The sequence below is a fragment of the Harpia harpyja genome, chromosome 2, assembly GCF_026419915.1.
Source record: "Harpia harpyja isolate bHarHar1 chromosome 2, bHarHar1 primary haplotype, whole genome shotgun sequence".
NCBI lineage: Eukaryota > Metazoa > Chordata > Aves > Accipitriformes > Accipitridae > Harpia > Harpia harpyja.
In genome coordinates, this window is record NC_068941.1 from 7,880,720 (window position 1) to 7,905,708 (window position 24,989).

At 45.6% G+C, this 24,989-nt stretch overlaps 2 protein-coding genes across 2 annotated transcripts in view; both read left to right on the forward strand.

The window, feature by feature from the left end:
• SPATA5 (spermatogenesis associated 5) overlaps positions 1–20,078 on the forward strand; it is a 229,961-nt gene extending 209,883 nt beyond the window's left edge. Inside the window, exon 16 of the mRNA XM_052814826.1 lies at positions 19,993–20,078. Within this exon, the coding sequence (XP_052670786.1) occupies positions 19,993–20,022 (30 nt within the window). The 3' untranslated portion in view covers positions 20,023–20,078. The remainder of the gene's footprint in view (positions 1–19,992) is intronic.
• SPRY1 (sprouty RTK signaling antagonist 1) lies at positions 20,048–22,275 on the forward strand. The gene has a single exon (XM_052814839.1). It carries the CDS (start codon positions 20,048–20,050, stop codon positions 21,008–21,010), a length of 963 nt encoding a protein of 320 aa, XP_052670799.1. The 3' UTR covers positions 21,011–22,275.
• The last annotated feature ends 2,714 nt before the right edge of the window (positions 22,276–24,989 follow it).

A 24,989-nucleotide genomic window follows, 5' to 3' on the forward strand; every position in this document is an offset into this window, starting at 1 on the left:
CTTGGTTAAACTGTCTGCTTTCTATCTGAAACGTGTAGAAACGACTGATTACCTTGGTCTCATTCCACTTCCAGGCTTTCATCATCTGTGATTTTGGTAAAAAGCTGCTTTTGTTAATATGTAATGCATCGTGGTAACCGGTTACACTTTTACTACAAAAGGGTGTTTTATTTTCCTGAGGGATGAATAGTAATCAAGGATCAGCTGGTAGTGCCAAGTGCCTTGATAACACAATTGGCTGCATACAGCTTTGTTAGGCCCCTTCCTGCACTTGCCAGGAGAGACTTAAAAGAAGATGGTAGGAGAGCTGTTCTTCACCTACTTGAGTGTTGGGGATCTGAATTTGGGGATCACTTTGTCTGCTAGATGAGAAGGTAAGTGCCTGCATCGGAGTGTGTGAAGCTCCTTACTGATTTAAGGATGGGGAGGGGAGGGCGGGAGAGCAGATAGATAGAGAAAATGTTTGAAAATAAACATGTGAATGAGGAAGATTACCCTGAAATTAAACACTGACTGATTTTAATGTGGGAAGGTGGGGGTTGATGGAGTTGGAAGGGGGCAGAAAGGGGGAATACTGATTATAATCAGAGTAGGGGCTGATTTGTGTTATTTTGATGCTGATTTGGGTGTGAAGGTGAGCTGAAGGAGGGCTACAGTCACCCTGGCTCTAAGGTAGGAAATGTCTCACTGCTAAGCACAAAGTGGAATCTGGCTTTGATCTCATTAACCCCACCAGCACTGGATTAGCAGATGTGTTTCTGGAGCTTGACTCTTTCAGACACTTAAGGTGTCTATAAAGTGGCAGACATTATGATTCATACTTTCTTTGGGTTTTGGGGTTTTTTTTAACTTCAAAGACTAAATTCTCCTAGGCCAGCCCTGGCTTCTGCATTGGTCTTGCTAAGTGTTTCCCATGCAGTAGGAAGAACACCCTTGCACTTGCTTGCTTTCAGGAAAAAGTAATTCTCACATCTTCCCCCTCTCCTCCAAAATGGGCTGCTTTGACTGGAAAAGAGAACGTTTTGCAGCAGTGTGACCTCTCTGAAATCTTTGGAGCAACCCCTCTTAAAGTGCAGCAAGCCCCATGGGTGCAGAGAGTTTTTACAGATTTTTTTTTTTTTCCTCCTGGAAATATTTCATTATCGTATCATTGGCAGGGTTCAGCACAGTTGCAAAAACTTTAGAAGAAAAAGTTAAGACATAGGTTCTCTTTGGATTTTTCAGAAATTTAGTATCAAGTAATGGTATCAAGAGGGAGGAGGGGAATTTTGCCCTTTTTCTCAGTGAGAAGAGGAGGAAAAGTTGGGGGAGTAAAAATCTAAGAAAAGTGGAGAGGAAGAGAAATGAGTAGAAAGCGTGTGTGGAAACTTTCCTCCTTTCTTCTGAGTCTGCTCATTGTTTTTTTCTAAACTCTACAAGAAAAACAATGAGATGGAGAAGAAGGAAAACCCACAGCAACAATAAGAAGCTCAAAGAGGTTTTATTTTTCTAGAAGTGTCTGTAGCCATCAAAAGGATCTTGGACCTTCAACAGACCATTTTGTTTCTCACTACTGGTTTTCCTGTAAGTCTGCCTGGTCATCTCCTGAGAGGACCTGATAGAAGATGCGTGGCTTTTGAAAAAGGACATGCTAAAAAGCTGATACGAGTTATGTGGAAGAAGCTGCACAAGCCAGGAGGGAGCAGTGGGGGAGAGGTGACGCAAGGCAGAAAGGATGACATGACGTGAAGAGTAGGGTCCCGGAACAGCACTTTTTAAAAAATTTTGTGCTGCCCTACCCTAGCCTGGGTGAGAGCAGCTGTGTTGCACTGTGCTGTCTCCAGAGGCAGAGCTGGAGCAGAGCTCTGAGAAGAACAGCATCCTTGGACTGGTGTTCTCTGTGCTGCACAGACCCCAAGTGACCTCAAGAGAAACCGAGGCAGTGCCCGGGGCTACTTCTGTGGCCATCACTGTTGGTAAGCTCTGCTACAGTGCCCAAACAAGCTTTAGACCATTTGCTGTTATAATCCTCCTTTTTTTTCTCCCTGCCAGCAATGTGGCATCTACCCTGGTATGGACATATGACTATTTCAAATTAATTTGAGGTTATGTTGTCTGAGTTCACCCTGGAAGAAGGTTGCACAGTGTGATGACAAAATCGGCCTCATGCTGAGCATCAGCTGGAGGAGAGGGTTGTTAGTAACCCTTAGGCTTTATTTTTTTCTTTTAAAGTCCTCAAGATTTACGCTAAGTACCAAATAAAAAAAAGCCCTAACCCTGTAAAAGAAATGACTGTAGATTAAATTAAAAAAGAAAATTCTGTGTGACTGCAGGTGCCTGTTATCATGGTATCTAAAATGGAAGTATATGAATGTCAAGAACATTCAACAAAAACAATTGGGTTTGTCTGGTGGTTCCTTCAGAATAAAGTGTGGTTGACTGTTTGCTTTGGGTGGGTTTTCAAAAGTGCTTATTTGGAAGAGCATCTTGGAGATGGCTTTGCACAAAGATGTGCTTTGTATCTTGAAGTCAGTTCTGTTAGGATTGGACTTAGCCTGACTTTTTGGGAATAGTCCATATCTTCCATATTATGAGTGTCCTGTAATTTTAAGCTGGATTTATCCTATTGCATTGTCTTTTGGGGGGACCACAGAAGAAGTTGAAACAAAGCTGTGCAGACCAGGTCTGTCAAGGTTTTGAACTCTGCTCTGAAGTGAATAAGGAGCCTGAATGTAGAGCTTGGAAGCGTGAGCAAAATGTGTTCAAGCTGACTTCTCTTCTGAGGCACCTGGCCACGCACTGGAGCAACTCCAGTTATTTTCGTAGTAGTGCCATTCAGTAGTCTCTGGATGGATATATAGATAGGTAGCTACACCAGTTGGTCCTCACGGGACAGGAGGAAAGCCTCATAGGTAAAAAAAAAGAAAAAAACCAACCCTGTTTTCTGAACACTGAGCACACTGCTGTTACCCAAGAGCTGCAGGGACTCTACTGCAGTGAAGAGCAGTCACAGCAGTAGAACAACATGAGATCCAAGGCTCTGATCATCGCTCCTTCACAAACACCTTGTGCAAGCCTCATGTTTGTCCTCCCCCCTTGTTGGCCTCGAGATGTCTGTTTTTGTGCTTTCTGGTTATTTCCTTCCTCTGGTCTTGGGGGTGGCATGAGTTAAAATACATCTATATGCATGAAATATATCCGAAATTATATTCCCACTGGTATTTTAAGATCCTGAAAATTGCACTATACTTCCCAATCACACATGATGTTAAAATTATTCTTTACTGGATAAAATAAAAGTAAAGTTCTGTACTAGCTCTAAAGTTCCACTGCTACATCTATTAAAGGAGAGATCCCCCCTCATGACTTTGATAGTAGTGTGTGTGGAAGGAAAATAATGGTTGTTATGACTTGCTAAGACACTCCAGTTGTAACACATTTGTCCTGTTTTATGTAAGGGGTGGAAACAAAATGTGTGTAATAACCTCAGGTTTTTAATCTCTGAAAAACATAATTAACTATTTGAAAGGGTGGTTGGAGGGTTAAGCTAGGAAGAATAAAATAGTAGTATAATAACATCTATATTAAAAAAACAAAAATGCCAACACAGATTTAACATGTTATATAATCTCTGTTAAACTTGCTCTGGGAAATCCTCCAAGAGCTAGTGTCAGTCTCCATTTTGTACAAGTCTGTACATAACCTTCATAAGAATTTGTATGAAGTTGGGTGGGGAAACAGTGAAAGAAGAAGTCAGAACAGAATGTAGCCTGACCAAAGTCTTTCTGTGATGGAGCATTCAGAGCAGGAATGGAGGGAGGTTTACTCCTTCGCAGGGCTTTCCACAAAAGCACCCCCTCTGCGCAGGTGATTTCCAGTGCCTTTTCCCAGGCACTGGGCTTCCCGGTGCAATCCTACTTCACTTTTCACATCACGCAGCAGTCTGAAAGGCTTCTAGGGGTATTAATCTCATAAGTAAGTAACCACCGCTTTGAGAAGTTACGGTAAAAAATTGTCATGCACTTCTTTCAGCTGGATGCTGCCATGCCATGGGAACAGTCTAGCATGTTGTTTATGGCCCTGTCAGCTACTTAGACGGTTCCTATCAGTTTCTGTTTGCTCTGTTGCGTACAGATACAGCAATTAATTTAATGTCTGCTGATAACACAGAACGTGGACTGTACCACAGAGCTATTTCTTTTCCAGGAGCTCAGTCCTGCCTGTCTTATACGTAGATACAGAATAACTTCTGTGAATAACAGAGCAAAGTGGTTTGAAGCGTGGTGTTTAGATACATGAGGGAAAGGTGCTGAAAACAGAGGGATTATTCACGCTCCTTTTGTGAAATGTAGAAGAAGCTCTTGGCACATTTCTGCCAAAAGACACGTCTGACTGTATCGATCTACTCCTCCTGCTGAGCTTTCGTCATCTTTTTTCCTGTCCTTTCCACCTTCCTCTTTCTCTTCTGGCGTTCTTACACTGCTTCTTTCCCATTCCCAGCCAGAAAGGATTGTTTTCCTCTACACAGCTCAGCAGAGGAGCAAGTAGTGCTGAAAATACTGATGAAGTGGAAGTGATTTGGAACATGACATGTTTCATCAAACAAACATGTAATACAGTAACATGTGTAAGCTTTTACTGAGGCATCCTTTCCGGTGAAGTCAGTGGGATATCTGTGTGATAGAGAACTGGATGAGGAGATCAGGATTTGATTTTTCTGCTTTTATTTGCTTATGACCAGACCATTCTTCTGATAAAGATACGAAGTTCTCCTCAGGGAAAGTAAATTGTGAAAAAGTGTACTGCAAAAAGTTCTATTGCATTTGGTTCTGTTAAATAGGGTACGGTCCCACTTCCATTGGAAACAATGACTGTGTATTAAATGTTGCAAGAATTGAATCCTGCTTACAATTGCAAAGTACTTCGTGAAGGTCTTGCTTTTGTTTTCCTCAGAAGTTCACTTTTTGGTAATGATCTTTGTCAGCAAATCACTTGGGAGCTAGATAAAACAGTGCACTGGTGAGGTTAGCGCTGAATGTTAATACCGTTTCCAAAACCGTGGGTCTTGCCTTGTATTACGACCTGCTTCGAGACCCAACAGAGTGGCTTTGAGTTTTGAGCACTGTCAGCAGGCTTTAAACAGCTCAATTGGTGTCCAGGAATTTTACTTTTGGTGAGGCTATGCAACATATTTTTTATTACCAAGATTAAAAATGCATTTGACATTAGTGAAGTCCACAGCTCTGGGAACTCCCATATCTTTTTTTTCCCAAAGCTTGAAAGAGCAGTAGGAAATGCAGGGTCTCTTTCTGGAGCACTGCATATGCAACCTTGGCAAGGATGAGGAATAAAACATGCAGTGCTGACTGGATTCTGCTGTTTGAAGGCTTTGCTCTGGAGCCTGTTCTTCAACCTGCCTTTACAAATACAATTTTATTGATGTTTTTGAAAATGTTTATTGCAGTTTGTCTGCCCCTTCCTCATAGCGTTGTGATTTCACTTGAAATCAAGTGATCTTCCATGACATACACTGAAAAAATATTTTTTCTTTTTTTTCTTTTAGTTCAAGCCATCTTCTGTCTAAACTACCTCTGATATCAACAGTTTAGCTAGTTTAGCTGTTCCGCAAAGAGCAAAGTTGAAATAAACAGTGTTTCATGTTTACTACATCTCTCACATTTACTTTGCATCTTTATAGGTACAAATTAGCATACATATTGGTATTCGAGTACCTAACAGTACATGGGAAGATGCATGTAATTTAGAAAATGCATACCATCAGAAGTTCCCAACATCAGTTGACAGGGAACCTACAAATGCACTTGAGATTAGATATGCTTTTATTGACAGGTCTGTGTTCTCAAGTGTGTGGGTATGCAATAGCTGAAAATTCACCTCTCTAAGCTGTTTCAGTGGCAGACTCCATTTTTAATATTATTTTAAATATCAAATATTTCCTATGTTTCAGTAAGAGACTCTTTTGCAAGAGTTCTGGTTTTGAGTTAGTGTGGGTTTTTTTAAAAGCTTCGACTTTTTTGCATCTACCTTTCAGTAGAGTTTAGCTTTTATATTCAGTACTGCTATGACTGGTATATATAAGGGGATATCGGTAACTTATGCTGACTGAAATTGGTAATTGCTATAGAATTGACTTGACATCTAGGTAGCGTTTAGTGCTAGGGCGGTATGTTTCAATAACACTGCTAAGAATAAAAGACAATGTTTTCAAGATCTGCCCAGGGAGGTTAGACGATAGGAATTTTCCCTTCCTGCCTTAGAAAGAAGTCTCTGAGCAACTGATTCTTTCTGTGTCTTCCTAAGAAGTGCTGAGCACTTTTACTTTAAAGCAATTGGCACCCTGGAAAATTAAGTCTACAGGAGCTAATGAGTCTACAGGAGTGTTTGTAATTGACTCAAAGTTATTTTTTTCATGTGGCAAGTTTAAAAAAGAACAGCAAAGGGTTTTGAAAAGTAATTCTTGACACCGGTCCAGCTTCAAAAATGTTGTTTTCCGTTTACTTCCCATGTTTCACACTGTTTGTGTGATGAAATATGAGTAGCGCTACTTCTGAGAGCCCTGATGTGCAACCTGCACGAGACCTTCAACAAAAACTCAGCATATGGAAGCAATATGCTGAAAACTGTATCTTACCTGCATAAGAATACCATAGGCTTCTGTTTCAATTTGCTGGAGATGGGGCATTTGGAGAAGAATTAGAAAAGTAGTGGTAGTTTGCTATAAGAACAGAGTGGTGTTTAAATTCTAACAGATCGATGTTTAAGTTTTGATAATTACCCTCTACAGAGCTGACATCCAGCCTGGTGATGACAGCTACTTCACTTACTTTAAGAGGTATGGACATAAATTACAGCTGAGCAGTTGTCCTCAATATCTGCTGAAGCTGAAGACGACCTTTTCTGAATACTCTGAGGTCTCTCTTAGAACGCACTAGGGAACTGTTGTCGGGGGGACGGGGGGGGTCCTGTATTTGATAAACAGGACGGAAAATTACTACAAGCTCTGAATTCAGTCAGGCAACGATGTCCACACTTCTAAGCTAACATAAAAAACAGTGGAAACACACACAATAAGTATGCTGGAAAAGGCACTGCATTTTGTATTTTTCAACTGGACACACTTGGCATTTTTATCTTTATTCAGATGCTTCTTTTAAGTCAGATTATACCCCTGTAAATCTACGCAAACAGCTGTAAGCAACAGTACGGTGCCTCCCTTGTGAATCCTTCAGTATTACAGCAAGAAATGTCATCTTGCAGTAGCATTACTGCAGTGTTTTGGAAGGTCAGTGTGCTACTTCAGGGGAAAAATCCATTCTCTGCATAATTTTCAAAATTACTGAACTTCAGTTTCCTGAACTTGGGAAGCAATAGATACAAGATCCTAATTAGGCTTTGAGATGCTTTAACAAAGTATGTTTCAGCAGCAGATGTGGCCTTTATATGTTGGAATTCTTTGGCTTCTCAAGAATACCGTGTTTAATGAATCACAGAAAGAAACAAGAATCACGGTAGCAGTTTCAAAATAGAGACTTATTGAGGGAATCTAAAAGAGGGACCACCCCCCCACACACACAGAGACACACACAATTTTTGGTCTCATAACATACACATGTGAAGTGTGTGTCTGTACATGTTCTTCTGGGTGAGAGCCAGCAGGAGAGGCAGTGCAAGCTTTCCTACCAGCTTGTGTTGAGTTAGAGCGGCACAGTTCCTGCCTCATCCACGGCCTGTCTCCCACCCTGATGGAGATGAGAGGTTTTTTCATCAATAACATGACAGTATGTGCATCATCACGTGTGCTTTATGTTCTTTATTGTCAAGGGTTTTCCCAGTTCTTTTTGGTGAGAGAAATCTGACCTTTTCAACCCAAAAGCTCGAGGGATAATATTTTATATATATTTTTAATATATATATATATATACACACACACATATATATATATATAAAAAAACCATGGATATATTAGCTACAAAGAGCAAACACACAAACTATCTCCAAAACTCAGAAGTCTCCTGACTTCATCAATCCCAAAGGAAAACAAGATTAACTTTGATTTCACTAGGAACAGAATCCAGCCCTTGACACTGAATATTCCTTGACAGATAGCTGTTGTTATAGAGCAAAATTTCAAGATGTGACTAGCAAGCTCTTCTAGAGTACAACAAACAACATCAAACATGCAAGGGATATCTTAGTGCTTAATACTCAAATTGCCAAATGCAAACCAGATTCTTTTGAAGAAGACCCAGAAAATTGGGGGAAAAAAAAAAAAAGCCAGACTAATAGCGAAATTATATTTTATCACTCTCTTATTGGGATGCAGCAAGCTACCCGTGATGTTGCTGTACTCTTGCAGAGTTGTGGCGAGAGATCTTTTCCATGTCTTTTCAACTGTAAAAAAGAAAGGTGTGGGGTTAGTTGCTTTGTTTTTTCCCATGAGAAGTCAGAATTGGTAAATATTTATGTACTGAAGTGGCTGATGCTGCAGCCAGAAACACATGCGGCTCTGCCACAGAGACATTCTGTGGCACGTTCATTTTCCTGTAGCCAGTTTCTGGTGCCCTAGCTATTTGGGAACTACGTCTCTAGATACGTGCTTTCATAAGCATCATTTGGTATCATGCACCTGTATTAAGGTTCAGGGGAAGAAGTTTCTGTGAAAAAAATCATTGCTTGGTGTAAACTTCTTTTCAAGGGATCCATGGAAAAACTTCCTCCCTGCTTGCATTCCAGGGAATCAAAGGTTGTCTGTTACAATCTCATTGAAATGCCTTTCGATTGGTAAAGCAGAACCAAGAACGTGACATAGATGTTAAGTTACTGCTTCTCTACAGAAGCTGTTACAGCTGTGGAGGGAACCTAAACTTAGTTGTTGACACACTGTTCTCGAGAACGACAAAAGAGATTGTGTTCATTAGGCCAACCCCATCATTCTTGCTAAAAGCAGTCTCAGGTTTCCATGTATATTTTCAAATCAAATTAGAAACGCTGCTCCCGAGACCTCCTTCAGCTGACAGTGACGGATTGCACAACCTGATAAATAATAGGCATTCCTAGAGATGTAGTAATACCCGAGTCGCCACAAGTGGTTAGATAATAAAAACATACATAGAGCCATGTATTTAAATTAGCAGAGAGCTTTACCTCTTCCTCTGATAATGCAGTCCACACCTGGGGAGTGGCCACTTCTCGAGCAGAAATGGGAAAGGTTTGTTCCTCAGTTGTTTTTGAAGCTAAATGCTATTATTCAGTCATGGTGGATTTCCTCTGGCTAGTTTTTTATCAGCTATAATTAAAACAGCCACCTCCTTTCCCTCAGCTCTCGGCACATACTTACACAGCTAGATCTACAGTACTTAATCCCAGCAGGAGAATCTGTGTAGCTCCACCTGTTTGTTACCTAACTCAGCTGTAGAAGAAAGCAAGAGAAATGGAAAAACAGTTTAGTGGCCTTAAAAAAACCAAAGAGAACCCACCGGAACTGGTATGGTTGCAGAAATTGAATTACCCAGGTTTCGTCCACCCACTGAATCAGTATAGTCTTTGCATTAATGTTGCGGTTTTCTTGTATCAATTGTATGCTAAAAATGCAGCAGAATACAACTGGGGAGCCTGGGATCTGATGCCATAATCCAGGAATCCGGCACCTTTCAAAGATACAATTCACGTCAGAACGAGCTGTCTTGAAGGAGAGAAGCGAGAACTGCTTCCACTGAGCGTGGTCTTGGTTTGTGCCCTCTGCCACAGTAATGGGCTTTTGTGTTCAAGGGCTCCGACACGCGGCTTCCTTCTGGGGAGCTGGGGTTTGCTCAGCCACCTCATCTCATGCGTGGACGGAATTTTCACCTGGTAAAATCTTAATGGAAAAAGTTGAGCATTCGGTCAGGTGCCAGGCCTTCAAATAAGAGGTAGGTCGAAGGAGCCACCCAAACAATTACTCTCTTAATTGACTAATACTTTTATAATGCGGCTTTGCAGTGATGAGTCTTTTTGCAGTCTCTGACAGCAAACAAACAGAGCAGAGTCAGGACTGAGACATTTTGAAATGTGCCCAAGCCAAAATTAGGAGAAAGAAAGAAGAGCTTTTAACACTTGGGCCTCTTCTTAGCTTCATAGACCCTTGTTTCCTTCGCCTTAGTGATGTTAAAACTACGAGAGATATATATATTTGTGATGATGTAGTTCAACACAGGAATACTCTCCTGTCGGTGAAAACTGAAACGGAGCAGAGCTTATTCTAATTTCTGTGCAAGGAATTGTGTCTCAATGGATAATAAAAGGCAGCTTGCTTCGTGCTAAGATGGGAAACAACGTGTTGCAGATAATGTAATTTACAATGGATGTGAATAAGTTATTATCTGTATTAAGTAATAATGACAATTTTCCTTTTTCACAAAGTTTTTTATACAGGCAGATGAAGTAACATTAGCTAATTTGCTAAAAGAGTTAAAAATTAATACAAAGTAACGAAGACATCATCAGTACCTTAGCAGCGTATCTTGTATAAGTGCAGACAATGAGCACAGCAGCTAAACATGAAGTCTACAGAGACAGTTCTCCAAGGAAGAAATAAACTTGATCAGACCACAAATAACTGTGGAGATCTGAAGGAGAAATCTAAACGTACCAGTTGCCTATATGGCAAGTGAGTAGTGAAAAATGAAGAGACGTGCTGTGGCCCGCAGTTTGGAGAGTGAAGTTTTGCCTCTTGTTAGGTGCCTTTACTGGTGTGTTGTCTTTCCTACAGCTTTTCTTCAATGCTATTTGTCTTCAATTACATTTCTGACAGCAAAAGTTCCTTTGCTATTCTTCACAGCAAAAGCAAGATAGCATTAAAAACTACCATTTGGGAAGGCCAAAAAATCACATAGGTTCTACCTAAGTTGCAGCCCCCCCTACCCCCCGCCCCGCAGTGTTTCTGGCTAATCCCCATTTACCAAACTGACCTTTCAGTGATTCAGAAATAGCTAGCAGGTGTCGCTGACCTGACCACCAAACCCCATATCTCCAGCTGCTCTCCATGCTTGGGAGGAATACCCAAGGAAAAAACTGGTTTCTCTGATATGGTGCAAGAGATGGGGAAGGGAAGCATGTTCTCAGACTCCCAACTTACTGTGCGAAGCTTTGCAGGTTCTTTCTTTTTAACTTGTGCTGAATTTGGGCATGGACCAAAACCCTAGCTCTGCAGCGTTTCCCCTGTACTTTGATTCAACGTTCAAATGCTCATGAAGCAGGTTCATGTGGAGGTTCGTCCCTTTGTTCTCAGAGGTTTGCTTGGCTGCTGCCTTTTACTATCTCTTCTGCCTCTAAGAAAAACTGATGTTATCTTCTAAAGAGAAAACTCAAGATTGTATTTGCAACTGAGGATTTCCTGTGTGCCTACCCCCAGCCCGTGCAGTGACGGCAAGGAGTAGCTTCACGCGGCTGCGCTTCTTCAGAGAGCTTGAAGAACAGTCCTTGTGCAGAAGCTGAAGAAATCCCCAGCTACTGGTGCCTTTGATCTCAGATAAAGGTCAACCTGTCTAGCAGAAAGCGTGATCGGAAACGCTACCTCACATCATCCTTCACTTTCTCTTCCTTACCCTGAAATGATTTGCTGTACCTTTTGGGGTATGCCTTTCACCTCAGCACCTATGGTTTTCACTTCAGCTCTTCGGAATAGCTTTATTTCGCCTCATGCGCCAACCAGCTTAAGCCAGGACTGCCAAGGTTTTCAATGAGCTGATAGGAAACTGCCCACAACGCTTATTATTACAGCAGTGTTCAATAGCGATTGTAGGATTTTGTTGGTTTGTTGGGATTTTTTTCACTATATATAGGCCTGCTTGTGTAAGCGTTAAAAATTCAGTTGTACCGGTCTTACCCCAACGAGCATGTATGGTTTCCTTGCACCGAGAGTTTCTGAGGCTCTCCCAGCACGCTGTGGGTCCCGAGCCTCCAAACGCTAACACCTGCAAAATTCCACCTAGCGCAACGTCCAAGTTGCTGACGCGTGAAGCTTTTGGGAGCCGCAGGTTCCAGCTGTTTCTCCCGACACCCACCTCTGCAAGATCAGCGCTGCACGGCTGGCGGGGGAACTACAGGACTCACACATTCTACAGGCAAGACTGGCGCAACGATTTCGATTATAACTTCGTTACAAATGCCAATGTGTGGGGTTTTTTAAAATGCTTTTGAATTCCTCTATAACTTCAGAAATGTTGTTACAGCTGTGAAGGTTGGTTATTAACTGACAAATAACTTGCGTAAACACTTTCTCTGCTGAGTATCCTCAAAGCCATATTGGCCTAAGATAGTTATCACCACAGAAGATGACTGACAGGAACAGTAAATGTCGAATGCTTCAAGTACAGGCTGTTTGTCACCTCTTCTGTCTGAAAGGATACAGTGCTGATTGATAGATAGGATAGTTCTTGCTTTTCACAGACTAAGCCATCTCGCACTGCCTAGAAGGAAGAGAGAAGTGCCAGTGTCTGGGACCGAGTACATGTCTTTCTCCTCCTCGGCTGGGATCTGTGCCTAGCGGAGATGCCGCTTCATGGGAAATATGATGGTATTCCCAGGCAGGACGCAACACGGGAGCAGCGTTGCTCGTCACTGATAGTGGGAGGATCGCGGTTTATCCAATTCATCTTTACAAAGGTGTAGTTCACTACCTATAAAGGTCAATCAAGTGACCTCGAGAAGAAAGTTACTTCTGGGTGTGGATTAGGGGAAAAAAACAAACAAAACCCAACGAGGGACTCCGCTTTTATTCTGTCCAACACGCCTTTTGGCACGCCGAAGCTTGCACGAGGGAGAAGTAGCATATGACTGCAGAAGGTGGAGATGATCTCCAGTACATAATCCTCGAAGTGAAAGCGGAAACAGGGATTGAGTGATGACTGTCAGCCATCATTCAGTCTCTTGAACCCAGTTCTGGGAGGTTTTTCAGAAGGATTAACTTTGGGCACAAAGGGCTGGTCCCTCTTGACTTGTTGTCAGTGGGAGCAACAGGCACCTTTAGATGACAGTTTGGAGATAGAAAATAACTTGGTTGCATCGGATTCTTGTCTGTCTGTCGATCCTCAAATTAAGGTTGTGCCAGGATGTAGTCATAAGGTGTATCAATCCTCTTCCAAGTTGCCAATTTAGTCTCCAGCATTCTAGCTCTCCTTTTTCTAACGAAAGCTTCTCGCTGCTATCCTTTCCAAGAAGAATGTAATGAGATGACTTGCGTGACATGCAGGCGTGTTTGCTTGAGTCTGCGGGGAGCCTTCTGATATAGCTGTAGGGTTTTCCCTCGTTTCAGTGAAGTGTTAATTCAGGTGCCAAGTGACAGCAAACTGCTGCCAGTATTCTTGCTTATTTTACTGACCCATTCAAGCCCAGTACTGTATTTCTAAAATCAAGCTCTTAACGCTTGGCATGGTTTTTTTAAGGTAGTACCGGCTTTAGAGATGTGAAAGGAAAGGTGTTAAGCCATGTTTTTACAGTAGTATCCTAGGAAAAACACGTAGGAACTTCTGTGAGAAGACAGTCAGTTGCTAAATACGAGTATTCTCAGCCGCAGAGCGGAGCCCCGCTAACCCGAAAGGCTCGATTACCCGCCGTTCGCCTGCAGCTCACCTACTGCCACCGCTGATGCTGTCGATGTCGATGTCGCTGCAAGAATTGCTGTACGCAGCACACCTACACAAATGCTGCGTCTTTGGGTTTGTCTTTATGCAAAACGGAGCTGTTTTGTGACAGAAAGCTAAAATATAGCAGGAGAAGATAAGATTTGCACCACTAAGCGCTACTCTGCGGGGGTAATTTGTGTTAGTAGTTCTCTCAAGTCATTTTTGTTCTTTGGTAGGAATTTGTGTCGGTTCGAACTGTGATAGGTTCCACAGTTTTCAGATGGATTTAACTGAAAATGGTTTTGTACTTTGTGCTTGGAGTGTGTCTGAGAACGCTTTTGGTGAGCAACCGCATTTTCTAATTCCCCTTGCAATATTAATGATGGACTGGGATATTTTTATGACCGTGCCAAAGATTTTTATGCTGCTGTTTGTCACTTCAGCCTCTGTAGTTGGAAGACAGTATTTATAGTTTGTCCATATCAGCAGCCTGTTAATTACAAACTTAGAAGTATTAGTGATATACAGTATATAACCTTTAATGCATGAAGATTTTATTTCACAGAGAAATACGCAGTTGAAGTAAAGTTTTTGCATAATGATGGAAATAAAAAAAATGTAGTTTGGGTATTTTATTTCCCAGCCTGGTGAAGTTTAATGAAAAATAGTCGTGCTACATCCATGAGCGTGATCTGGGTGGACAGACCAGATGTCACAGAAGAATACCTTTGTACTGGTATGTTCTTGTTTGTAGGGATTATTTGCTTTCAGGTGAATGTTCCTGCTAAGCAGCTCCATGTATTCTTAATACTTTTTTTTTTTCCTTCTTTGGGGCAAAGGGTGGGAGAATTATGATTTTTGTGAAAGAGACTGTAAAAAGCCTGTTAGAATGTTTCAGGTAAACTTGGGGCTACAGCGATGTTTAGCCAAGCACTAGAAGTCTCAACTGTTCCGATACGTTGCGTGTCGTTATGAAATAATTCTCAGAATTTTGATTGCTTTTTACATCATTTCTCTGTGTTCTTTTAGTTGCCTTTTAAAACACTTTAGTCAAAAAACCCACAACAACAACAACAAAAAACAAAACCAAAAAAACCCCCAACCAACCAACCAACCAACCAACCCCAAAACATACATCAAAGATAATATTTGGCCATAAAAGCGATGGCTTTGGAGGCATCACTGTGATGTCTCCAGCACCATGGCAGAAATGCAGCGATGAATTTCGGAGGGGACCCTGTGGGCTCCGGCCGGGAAAGGCGGTAGAAGAAGACAACCGGGTAAACCGTACCATCTCCCGGTGCTTCAGTACCATCTGTAAAAGGGCAGGAAGAGCCGATTCCAACCTAACGGACGGATTACGAGGGTCAGTGCTTTCTGAAGTCCTCAGCCGCCTCCTTCCTAGGCCGAAAGAAGCAGGAGCATTTTATGGGTATAAATGAATGGCTATTCCACCTGGCTCAACCCTGCGTGAAAGCCGCCGCTGCTGAAACACCCAGAAAAGAAATCTCCCCGTGACGTTACGGGAGGAGACCCGCACGACTCCAGCCCGACGACACGCTCTTCTGTCACCCGCCACTCAGAAATAAATCCCTTTCCTCCCCCCACCACCCCCTCGCCTTCACCTGCGTCTCCCCTTCAGCCCGCGGCGGCGGCGGCCGGTCCCGTGCGCTGCACCGGCGGCCTCCCGCTCCTCCGCGCTCCCTCTGCCGGCCGGGAGCGGCGGGGCCGGGATAACACCACGGCGGGGCTGGGAGCCGCCACCCGAGCCGTGGCGGCGGCGGTGAGGGGCAGGTTCGCTCACGCACACGCAGGCACCGCCGCCTCGCCCGCGGTGGCTGTGAGGCGGAGTGGGGGGGGGGGGGGAAGGCCGCGGCGGCCGTGACCCGTGCGGGGAGCGGCTCCCGGGAGGGCGTGGAAAAATCCACTCCGGGATTTCGGGGGCGCCGCGGAGTGACACATTGACATCACGGGGGCGCGGCCGGGCGGCGGGCGGGGGCTGCGCGCTGAAAGGCGGCGGGGAGCGGCCGGAGTCACTCCGGAACGGCGGCGGGACAGCGCGGCGGGACGGGCGGCGGGACGGCGCGGCTGCCTACACTGCCCGGGCTGGACTCCGCGCCGGGGCCGCCAATGTGCCTCGGGAAGCAGGCGTTCACCTTGGCCTTAGGTAAGCCCGGGCGGTGCTCGACGCTCTCCCCCCCGCCTCGCCCCGCCGCATCAGGTGCCCGTGGGTGAGGGGTTCTCGCAGGCAGCGAGAAGGGAGAAGGGCTTCGGGGGCGGCCGGGCAGGCGAGCGGCTCCCGGCCGCTGCGGTCGCTTCCCCGCGGACCGCAGCGGCCGGGGCGAGGGTCTCTCGTTGTCCCGAGTGAGCGCCGCTATGAGCCAGTCACAATTTGCTGGTAATTAAAAAAAAACCCCGCCGGTTGGGTAATTTGTCCGGCTTGCCTAACGCGGGGATGTGGCGTTGCGTTGCCGGAGCCTCGTTGGATTCTCTCGGAAGACCGAGGAGGCTCCGGGGAGTTTTCGTGCGAGAGTTTTTGGTTTGTTTTTTTTTTTTTTTTTCGCGTCCGGGGCTGCCTTCTGTTGCCGTTTTCTCCCTGACGTGCTGCAAGCCTGTCAATCGGCCTCCCGACAGCAACAGCAAGCACATGGCAGTTTGCAGAGGGCTCGCAGAGCCATTACGCTCTGCCTCTTAGCTCCGTTTGCAACTTGCTGAGGTGTGCCTTGAAAGCAAGTGCCTCTCCGCGACTTCTTCCCCCCCGCCCCCCCCCCCCCCCAAAAAAAAAACCAACCCAAAACCAACCCACCGCAACAAATCTCTTGCACTAGGGGTTGTGGTTGCACTTTGCCAGGAGGGACTTGCGGCAAGGACCATGCGGTGAAGCCGAGCGCCGGACCCGGGACCGCTGCCGTGCACTCAACCACCCGCCCCCCTCCCCAACCACCACTCCCCTTCCCCAACCACAGCGTGGAGGGATCGCCCGGGACGGCTCCCGTGAGGAGAGGGGAATCAGAAACCCGAGCAGGAGCCTGGCATTCCCCGCGTCTTCTTGGAGACCCTCTTCGCAAGCGCCCCGCGCTGCCTGATCCTGCTTCCCCGCTGCCTGCGGCAGGCAGGCAGGCAGCCCTTGGCAGCTGCCTTTCGCTAGACCCGAGATTAAACCGTTCGCGGGAAGGGCTCGATTTGTTTTCCCCGTCGCCTCGCAGACCCGAGAGACTCGCGCCCAAAGGAGAACGCTTCTTCCCTCGGCCTCCCCGCGGGCACGGAGCGGGACCGGCTCCGCAGTCCCGGGAGGGCGGCCCGGCCCCGGCTGAACGCTGACCCCCGAAGAGGGGAGGGCTTGCGGCGGGCAGCGGAGCTGGATTTTCCTCCGCTCGCCGAGTCGGACGCGGAGATCTGCCTAGGGCTTTGCCGAAGAACGACGAGCGCTGCCCGCCCGCCTTACCCCCCCCCCCCCCCGCTCCACACACACACCCCCCGCGGGGCTGGGAGGGCGAGGAGCCGGGGCTGCAGCCCCGCCGTCACCCAGCCGCCCTCCGCCGGGTGGATTTGCCGTCACTAGCGACAACTTGGAAATAAGTAAGTGGTGGTGGGGCGGGGGGGGGGGGGTGGACAGGGACTCGTCGTGCTTTTACCGCGGGGGCGGTGCAGCCCGCTCGCTTGCACGGCGAGCAGGTGCCGCACCGCCGGACACCCCCCCCCCCCCCCAAAAAAAACCCAAAACCACCTCAAACCCGCTGGGATTGGGCTTCCACGAGCGGGCCCCGTACTCGCCGAGGGGGTGTCGGGTGGGAGCGGGGCGGTCTGACAGACCGGCGTGCCCGGGGCGGGGGGGGGGCGGCTGTGTGGTAACTGCTTGGGGGCCAGCCGTTACGGGCGGGGAGAGAGGACCGCGGTCGGCTGAAAACGAGCATAACGTCCAAAAAAACCCCACAAAAAAACCACACGCCTCCTCGCCGGCGGCTCCTTCGCCGGGGTGAGGGGTGGTTGGGGGGGGTCGAGCCGGCAGCCCCCGAGCCGCGGCGGCGGGGAATCCCCGGCGCTGGAGTGGCCGGGCGCTGCCGCTTTAAATGCCGGGAAGTCCGCCCTCCTGAGGCAGTGCCGGCCTCGGTCTCTGCCCTCCCCCTGTAAAAGGCGGGGGGGGGGGGGGGAGAAGAAGAAGAAGGGGAAAAAAAAAAAGAAAAGCCCTTGTTTTCATTCATAACTTTTTTTTTTTCCCCTTTTTCCCCTCCTCTTCCTTCCTCTCCGTCAGCGGCGTGCTCCGCGCCTCGCCCCGCTCGGGGCACAGAGGGCGCCGCGCCGCCGCCCGCCCGGGGAAAGGCGGGACGGGACGGGACGGGACGTGGGGGGGGGATCGGCGAGGCGTGGGGAGGGAGCGCTGACAGGCGGTGGAGGCACTGCAGGCTGTGCCTGCCCTGGGTGCAGCAGCATGAGGTCTCTCGTCGTCTTCGCTGTATGTGATTTTATTTTATTGGCCGGGGTTGTGGGGGACGGGACGGGACGGGACACCACGGACACGGACACGGACACACGCACCAGTTTAAACACTGGTTAGCACGGGGGTGGAGGTGGTTTGTTCTGCCGGGTCTGCAGTTGGTCTTGTCAGTCTGCGCGCCGTGTTGATGTTGCGCTTTCCCCCCAAAGATGGCACTGGCTGTCTTTCGCATTTTCTTGGGATATGATTTTTCCGTCCCCCGGGGAGCCCAGCTCCTGGTTGGTACAGCTGTAAATCTTTTTCCCTTTTCACATTCATTCACCCTTGGTCTGTTGTGGATTTGTATTCAGTGCTTCTGAAGAAGGCACCTTGTTGGGGGGGGGGAGTGTGAATTAGAAGTGAACGTGTTTGGGGGGTTTGTGTTCTTATTTTTCTTTTATTTCTCTTAATCGGGTGACCCTAAAGCCCACACAGGTGACTTTAAACGTAAATTGAAATCTTTGACTGCTGGGTGAGCACAAAGGTGTCGTGTCCTGGCAGAAGCTGGCGCTTACCCTTCGTTAGCAGCCAGAGTGATAAAGATGCTAACTACCTGTTAGAAGAAACCTCTCCTGCTCTTGTCCATCCCTGTGCTTCCACGCCACTGTGCCTTTTTCTCTCCTGAGTGGGGAACAGCTCCGTGCCACCTGGGATCTGGGTAGGCGAGACAAGACTCTTTCTCACAATTATTGGATGAGTTTTGGAAATGCTTGATAGCACTTCACTTTCTCCTCTCTCAGGTAAACGTGTATGACATCTTGGGGGGGGGGGAGAGTGAAAAGGGACTTTTCCCCCAGCTGTCAGTAAAGGAAAGCAGTTTATTTTCTTGGTTCTCTGTATAAATGTGGCATTTAGAGACTTGTCGCAATTACCATATAGCTACAGAACTGTCACTGCAGTTTTCTCGATCGGCGTTGCAATCTTCATGTCGATAGCTAGGCAGAATGAAAAGGAATGAAAATGCGTACCGTTTGTTTAAAAGATAGACTAGAAGATGCTCTATTTATTTGGGAAGCTTTTAAATCTGTCTGTCTTGTGAAAGTGGATTTGTCCTTCGATTGTGTTTTGAGGTGGTGGTTGGGGTTTTTTTTTGTGTCATCTGCTCTTAACACTCTTACGAATCCTTAGGTACTTTTTATCTGACACCTCGTTCATCTTAGCCTTTTCTATCCCTTTTTCTTTCACACCCTGGCCAGTGGTCAGAAAATACTTGAAAACGGGCTGTTTGCACCCTTGCTTTAATTTTATAAGGAGCATATTAGATTTGTATGCTGAGTTACTTCCTTACAGAAAATGTCTTGGCCACTTGACAGTACTTCGTTCGAGACTTTGTAATGCACATACGTCACTTTAAACAGGAGACTTTCCAAATGTACTAGCAAGCAGATCTGTTGAGCTTTCTGATGCTGCAGATGCAGACAGAAGGGTGAGAATTGCGCATATTCTTTATTCTGCCATACAGGACATGAACCTGATGGTGTTTTTGCCTGTTTCCAGCTCAGTTTGGGGGGCATTCAGAATTGCTGCTGCTAGTTAGACAGACATTGAGTTTGGTAGCAAGTGAGAAGCGCTTTCCATGGCTTGCCAAGTAAGCGTACAGGTTAATACTGGAATTTATTTTTTTGAAAAATTTTTTTTTTTTTTTTTAAATGGCATGGGGTCTCCTTTGCATTCCTCATCTATGATGCCATACCCAGGCTCTCCCCATTACTGGACTTTAGCCAGATCCTCAGCGTTGTTGTAATCCCCTGCTGAAAGAGATCAGTACCAGGTGGCTAGGGCAATTTGTGGTTTGCCATATCATTTCTGTTTTCGAAAAGTATCCCATTCTTTATTCCTCTTTCGCCCTTGATCTTGTGTATATATGTACACACCCAGCGTTTATTTATACCTTCTGTCTTCTTATTATTGTTTTAGGATTTCAGATGCATGCCAGGTTCCCACTGAATGCCAGAAGTAGAGATCACTACAGATGGAGCCCCAAAGTCAACACGGCAGCGGTGGTTCGCTAGTGGTCATTCAGCAGCCCTCCTTGGACAGCCGGCAACGGTTGGACTATGAAAGAGAGAGCCAGCCAACAGCTATCTTGTCACTGGACCAGATCAAGGCGATCAGGGGCAGCAACGAATACACCGAAGGTCCGTCTGTGGTGAAAAAATCTGGTCCACGGACAGCACCCAGGCAAGAGAAGCATGAAAGGACTCACGAAATCATACCAATTAATGTGAATAATAATTACGAACACAGACCCAGCCACGTGGGGCATGTGGCGCACCAGCATAACGCGAGGGCTCCCGTCTTGAGCAGATCGACCAGCACGGGGAGCGCGGCCAGCTCGGGGAGCAACAGCAGTGCTTCCTCGGAGCAAGGGCTGCTAGGACGGTCACCTCCATCCCGGCCGGGCTCGGGCCACAGATCCGATCGGACGATCCGGGCGCAGCCCAAGCAGTCGTCTCCGGTTGTAGATGATCTGAAGGGTCCTTTGAAAGAGGACTTGGCGCAGCACAAGTTTATCTGCGAACGGTGTGGGAAGTGCAAGTGCGGCGAGTGCACGGCCCCGAGGGCCCTCCCTTCTTGCTTGGCCTGCAACCGGCAGTGCTTGTGCTCTGCGGAGAGCATGGTGGAGTACGGCACCTGCATGTGTTTGGTCAAAGGGATCTTCTACCACTGTTCTAACGACGATGAAGGGGACTCTTACGCGGATAATCCCTGCTCTTGTTCCCAGTCACACTGCTGTTCTAGGTACCTGTGCATGGGAGCGATGTCCTTGTTTTTGCCTTGCTTGCTCTGCTACCCTCCTGCAAAGGGATGCCTAAAACTCTGTCGAGGGTGTTACGACCGTGTCAATCGTCCAGGTTGCCGATGCAAGAACTCCAACGCGGTCTATTGCAAACTGGAGAGCTGCCCCTCCCGGGGTCAGGGCAAGCCCTCATGATTTTTGGAGGGAGGTTTACTTCCTCCAACTTCTGTTTTTCAGGTTGTAGCTGATGTTTTTTTTCCTTTCTTTCTTTTTTTCTCACCACCCGCCTCCCCGCCCCCCCCTCCCCAGCTTTTGGGGGGGGGGCTGTTCTTTTTCATTTCCTTTCTGTCTTCCCAACTTCAAATACACACCTTCTTCCCTTTGCGTCTTTGCTCTCCTCTTCCTATTGACTTGGCTGAGTGTGGAGCGTTTTACGTAGTCGTTGCTGCTCTTTGGTAAGTGTGGACCTGGTATCTGCATCTGCCGCTCACTTTGGCAGGGTCTTTCGAGTTTGTAACTGAACCACTCCTGAAAGAGAGACAGTGAGGGCTCACTGGGCTCTTGAAGCTTCTTGCTCTGTGAATATCTTCCCAAAGATGTTTTTTGTTCTCAGCAATTTTATTTTTTTTCCCTTAACCCCCCCCCCCGGGTACCAAGGAAGAATAACTTTCATGAGTGAGCTGGATTGTGAAATAACTTTTTTTGTGTGTGTTCTTTCTGGAGAGGGATGTAAAATAAAGGCCTTGCCAAATGAAAGGCCTGACTCTTCTGTAAGCAGCCTCCTTTTTTTTGCCCCCCCCCCCTTTTGTCTTAACTTTTGGAACATTCTCAGTCCTGAGAATTGCCCTGCCTCCTTTTTTTACATTTTCAATGTAACTTCAGTTTTTGCTACACTCTGTAGATCTTCACATTGGAGACATTATGGCTGCAACATACACGTTTGTTTCTTTTGCTGTCAAATCTTTGAAGGATGTGGCTCACTCCACCCTCCCACTCCTGTTTTTATAGTCTATCAGTATCAGTTGATATTAAAGTTGGTGGTGTTCATATATCCAAACAGCCTTCAGGTATCATTGAGTCACCTAAACGTTCTTGAGTCCTTAAGGTTTCTTGTGATCCTTTGGTTTAGTGAATTTAGCTTTGCTCTGTACTTTATAATTTTATTCTGTCCCTGTTTTATTGCCTTAGCCACAAATTGTGGTCCTTTTTTGTATATTTTATGTATAAAACACAAAGTTGAATCCCAACTATTTTTAAGACAAAAGTCTGTTAAAACTTTTTTTATTGTAAAGAATATTTATTATGTGAATCTCTATTATTTTATGATATTTATTGCAAAAGACTCTGAAAATGTACTCATGTCTGAATATAACAAAATATCAATACTTAACGAAATAAGGATGACACGAAGAAAGTACATATGTTAACTATAATGCAGAAAATATATTAATTAATGAAAATGGCTCTTGAGTTCTTTTGTTATAATGACAGGTTGTGAGCTACGTACGCATATTGCTGGGTTGTTGGGCTTTCTCCTCCTTGCGGTCTGTCAGGTAGCAAATAACTTCCTATTGATACTTCAAAACCACTAGTCTGTGCTCTAGTTTAGTTTACATATGGGATATTTAATACAATTGAATGTATATGTTGTGCTTAACAATGCCAAGAAGCGTAGGCCCTATTTATTTACCAAAGCATTTGCAAATACGGTTGTGCAGGAGGAAACCGTAACTTCAAGGTTTTTTGTTTCCTAAAGAATACCAAATTAAGATGTAAACCTATTTTAAATTTTCCTATATAGAACTTCTTGGCTGGTTAAACTGTACGTCAACTGAAGTAATGAATCTCCCAAGCTCAAATCTAAATAAAAGGCAAGAGGCAGGATAAAAAATAACAGTTGTGTTGCTTTAGTTTGCTAGCTTTGAAATTTGGGGGGGTGTGCATGCGCCTATGTCTACGGCTTGTTTGGTCATTTTCCCATATGGTTTCCCAATGTCAGCTGAATCTATCTTCTGTCTTTAAATTAAAGGCTCTTAAGGGTGACCTAAGTGCCACAGCTACTTGTGGCCATTTAACATGTATTCAACAAAAAAGCTTTTCATTAAGAGTGAATGGGGAAACCCCATTCTTCTGTTCATGTGGGTCAAGGCTAACATGGCAATTCTTCTAAAGTTAAAAGTTTATTAAATGGATGTAATTTCACATGGTATTCAGAGTAAGTGGTTCTAGAGAAACTCCACTTTAAGAACACAGTAATAAGTTGACAAATCTGTCCTATCTTGTGTTTTGAAGTCCTGCTGCTTTGAATTGCCATATTCAAGCTGTTCTGACTCCTAGCATATTGATGATTTGAATAAGCTCGGCTTTTGTAGCTAACTCCGTCAAAGCTGATCCAGTGTCGTATAATGAGCTGACTGAAAAGTTGCATTCTTTATTAAATGGCACGGATGACTTCTGTGAGGTATAAAGTGAAATCGTCATCTGGCTCCATCTAGGAAACCACTTGCTTTGCAGCGTACAGTTGGCGATAACTGCTCTCCCGGCCTCAGCGTGACAAAATTGACAGGCTGGGAGGCTCGTGAGGCGGCAGTGTATGTATACGAAGTCTGCTTTCCAAGATCTATTCTTCGTGAGATGAAGCAAAGCCAAGAGAAGAACGTTTCTGAGGAGCAGGCGACTTGCTTTGCGCTACTTTCCGATCACCGATCCTTCTCTTAACAGTGACAGCTGCAAACAGCCTTTGGGAGACAATGAAATCCTTGTCAAACGGTCACCGTTGGTCAGATAGGACCATTTTTAAGACTGTACTGACACTCAAAAATAACGAGCCAACTGCCTTTTCATAACTGGATACAATCCAGCTCTGTGTTGAGTAAGTTTGCTCGAAGGGTGTTAGTTATTCCTCTTCAAGAAAAACGGTACACTGCTTACCTCTGCGTGTCTCTTTTTTTTTCAGCCAGGTGACTTATGTGGAGGTTTGGTTTGGTTCCTAGCAGAAGAGAAGAAAGCCCAAAGGACCCACACGTACTCTGTCTTTTGATGATTGTCTTCCATCACGAGCTATGTTTCAGATTTCTTTTAAAAAAAAAAAGGACAAAACTCACGCTCTAGTCGGTCACACTAACTAATGCTCCCTTTACTAACTAAACTCTGGGAGTAACTTCAGGGTGCAGTTCCTTAGGAGGAAAATTTGACTTTGACCTACACAGCAATGAGAAGATATCAGTTCCTTGTATGTCTGAAATGGTATTCTAATTGCCAGGTGTTACCTAGAGAAGGCAGTGTTAAAGCAAGGAGAATAATAGTTTTTTTTCTTGGGTTAGATGCTGTACCATTTGTACTTAATATACATCTATACATTTCACTTTCGGGTCTTCTGGAACGTAGGGTCCTTGCCTTATGTTATGGAAATGACTGTGACTTCTTTCAGGCAGACAGATTTTATGATGTAGAACCACGCGGAATTGCGTGAGAGCAAACGAATGTCTTTCGAGCGGAAAAAAATTGAGCAAGCTGACAGATGTATGAAGTAAGCCTCCACAGCTTGAAGAGACAAAAGTTATTTTAAATATGCCCTAAGTGGTCAGTCATTATAATCTGCTCTACTTTGTACAATGTCGCAACTGGAATGACCATCTAGAGATACTGTGTTTTGTTGTAAGGGGGTTTGCTAAAGGCTCCTGAGATTGCTGGCGATTCAACCCAAAATTTGTCAGTGGGCTGTTCGGGTTACTTTCTACATGTCTGTAGAGTGCCAGACAGGGGTCTGTTACGATGTAGATCGTAAAAATTATTTCTTAACCGTTTTCAGATAGCTTTGAGGTCTTATTTTGAAAAACAGAGAAAACTCTGTATAGAATGATTGTGTAATTAGGCGACAAGTTCAGCTGACCCACTAACCTAATTGTATAGGTTGGTGATGGATTTGAACAAGCCTGCCATCTGGTTATACACAGCGGAGTCCTGAAATGTGTCACGTAAGGTCTGGCATGAAGGAAAAATGGAAGTCCCTCCAGCAAGCCGGAATTCAAGTCTCGGTTTGCTTAGTGTTTTGAAACTCGTGGCGGGAAATGAGTTTTGGAAACAGATGGTAAATAAATTTCCACGTTCCCTGCTGGAGGAACGCATTGCTAGGGTGAGAATTTGAGAGAGTTGGGGTGTTTCTCTAAAGACG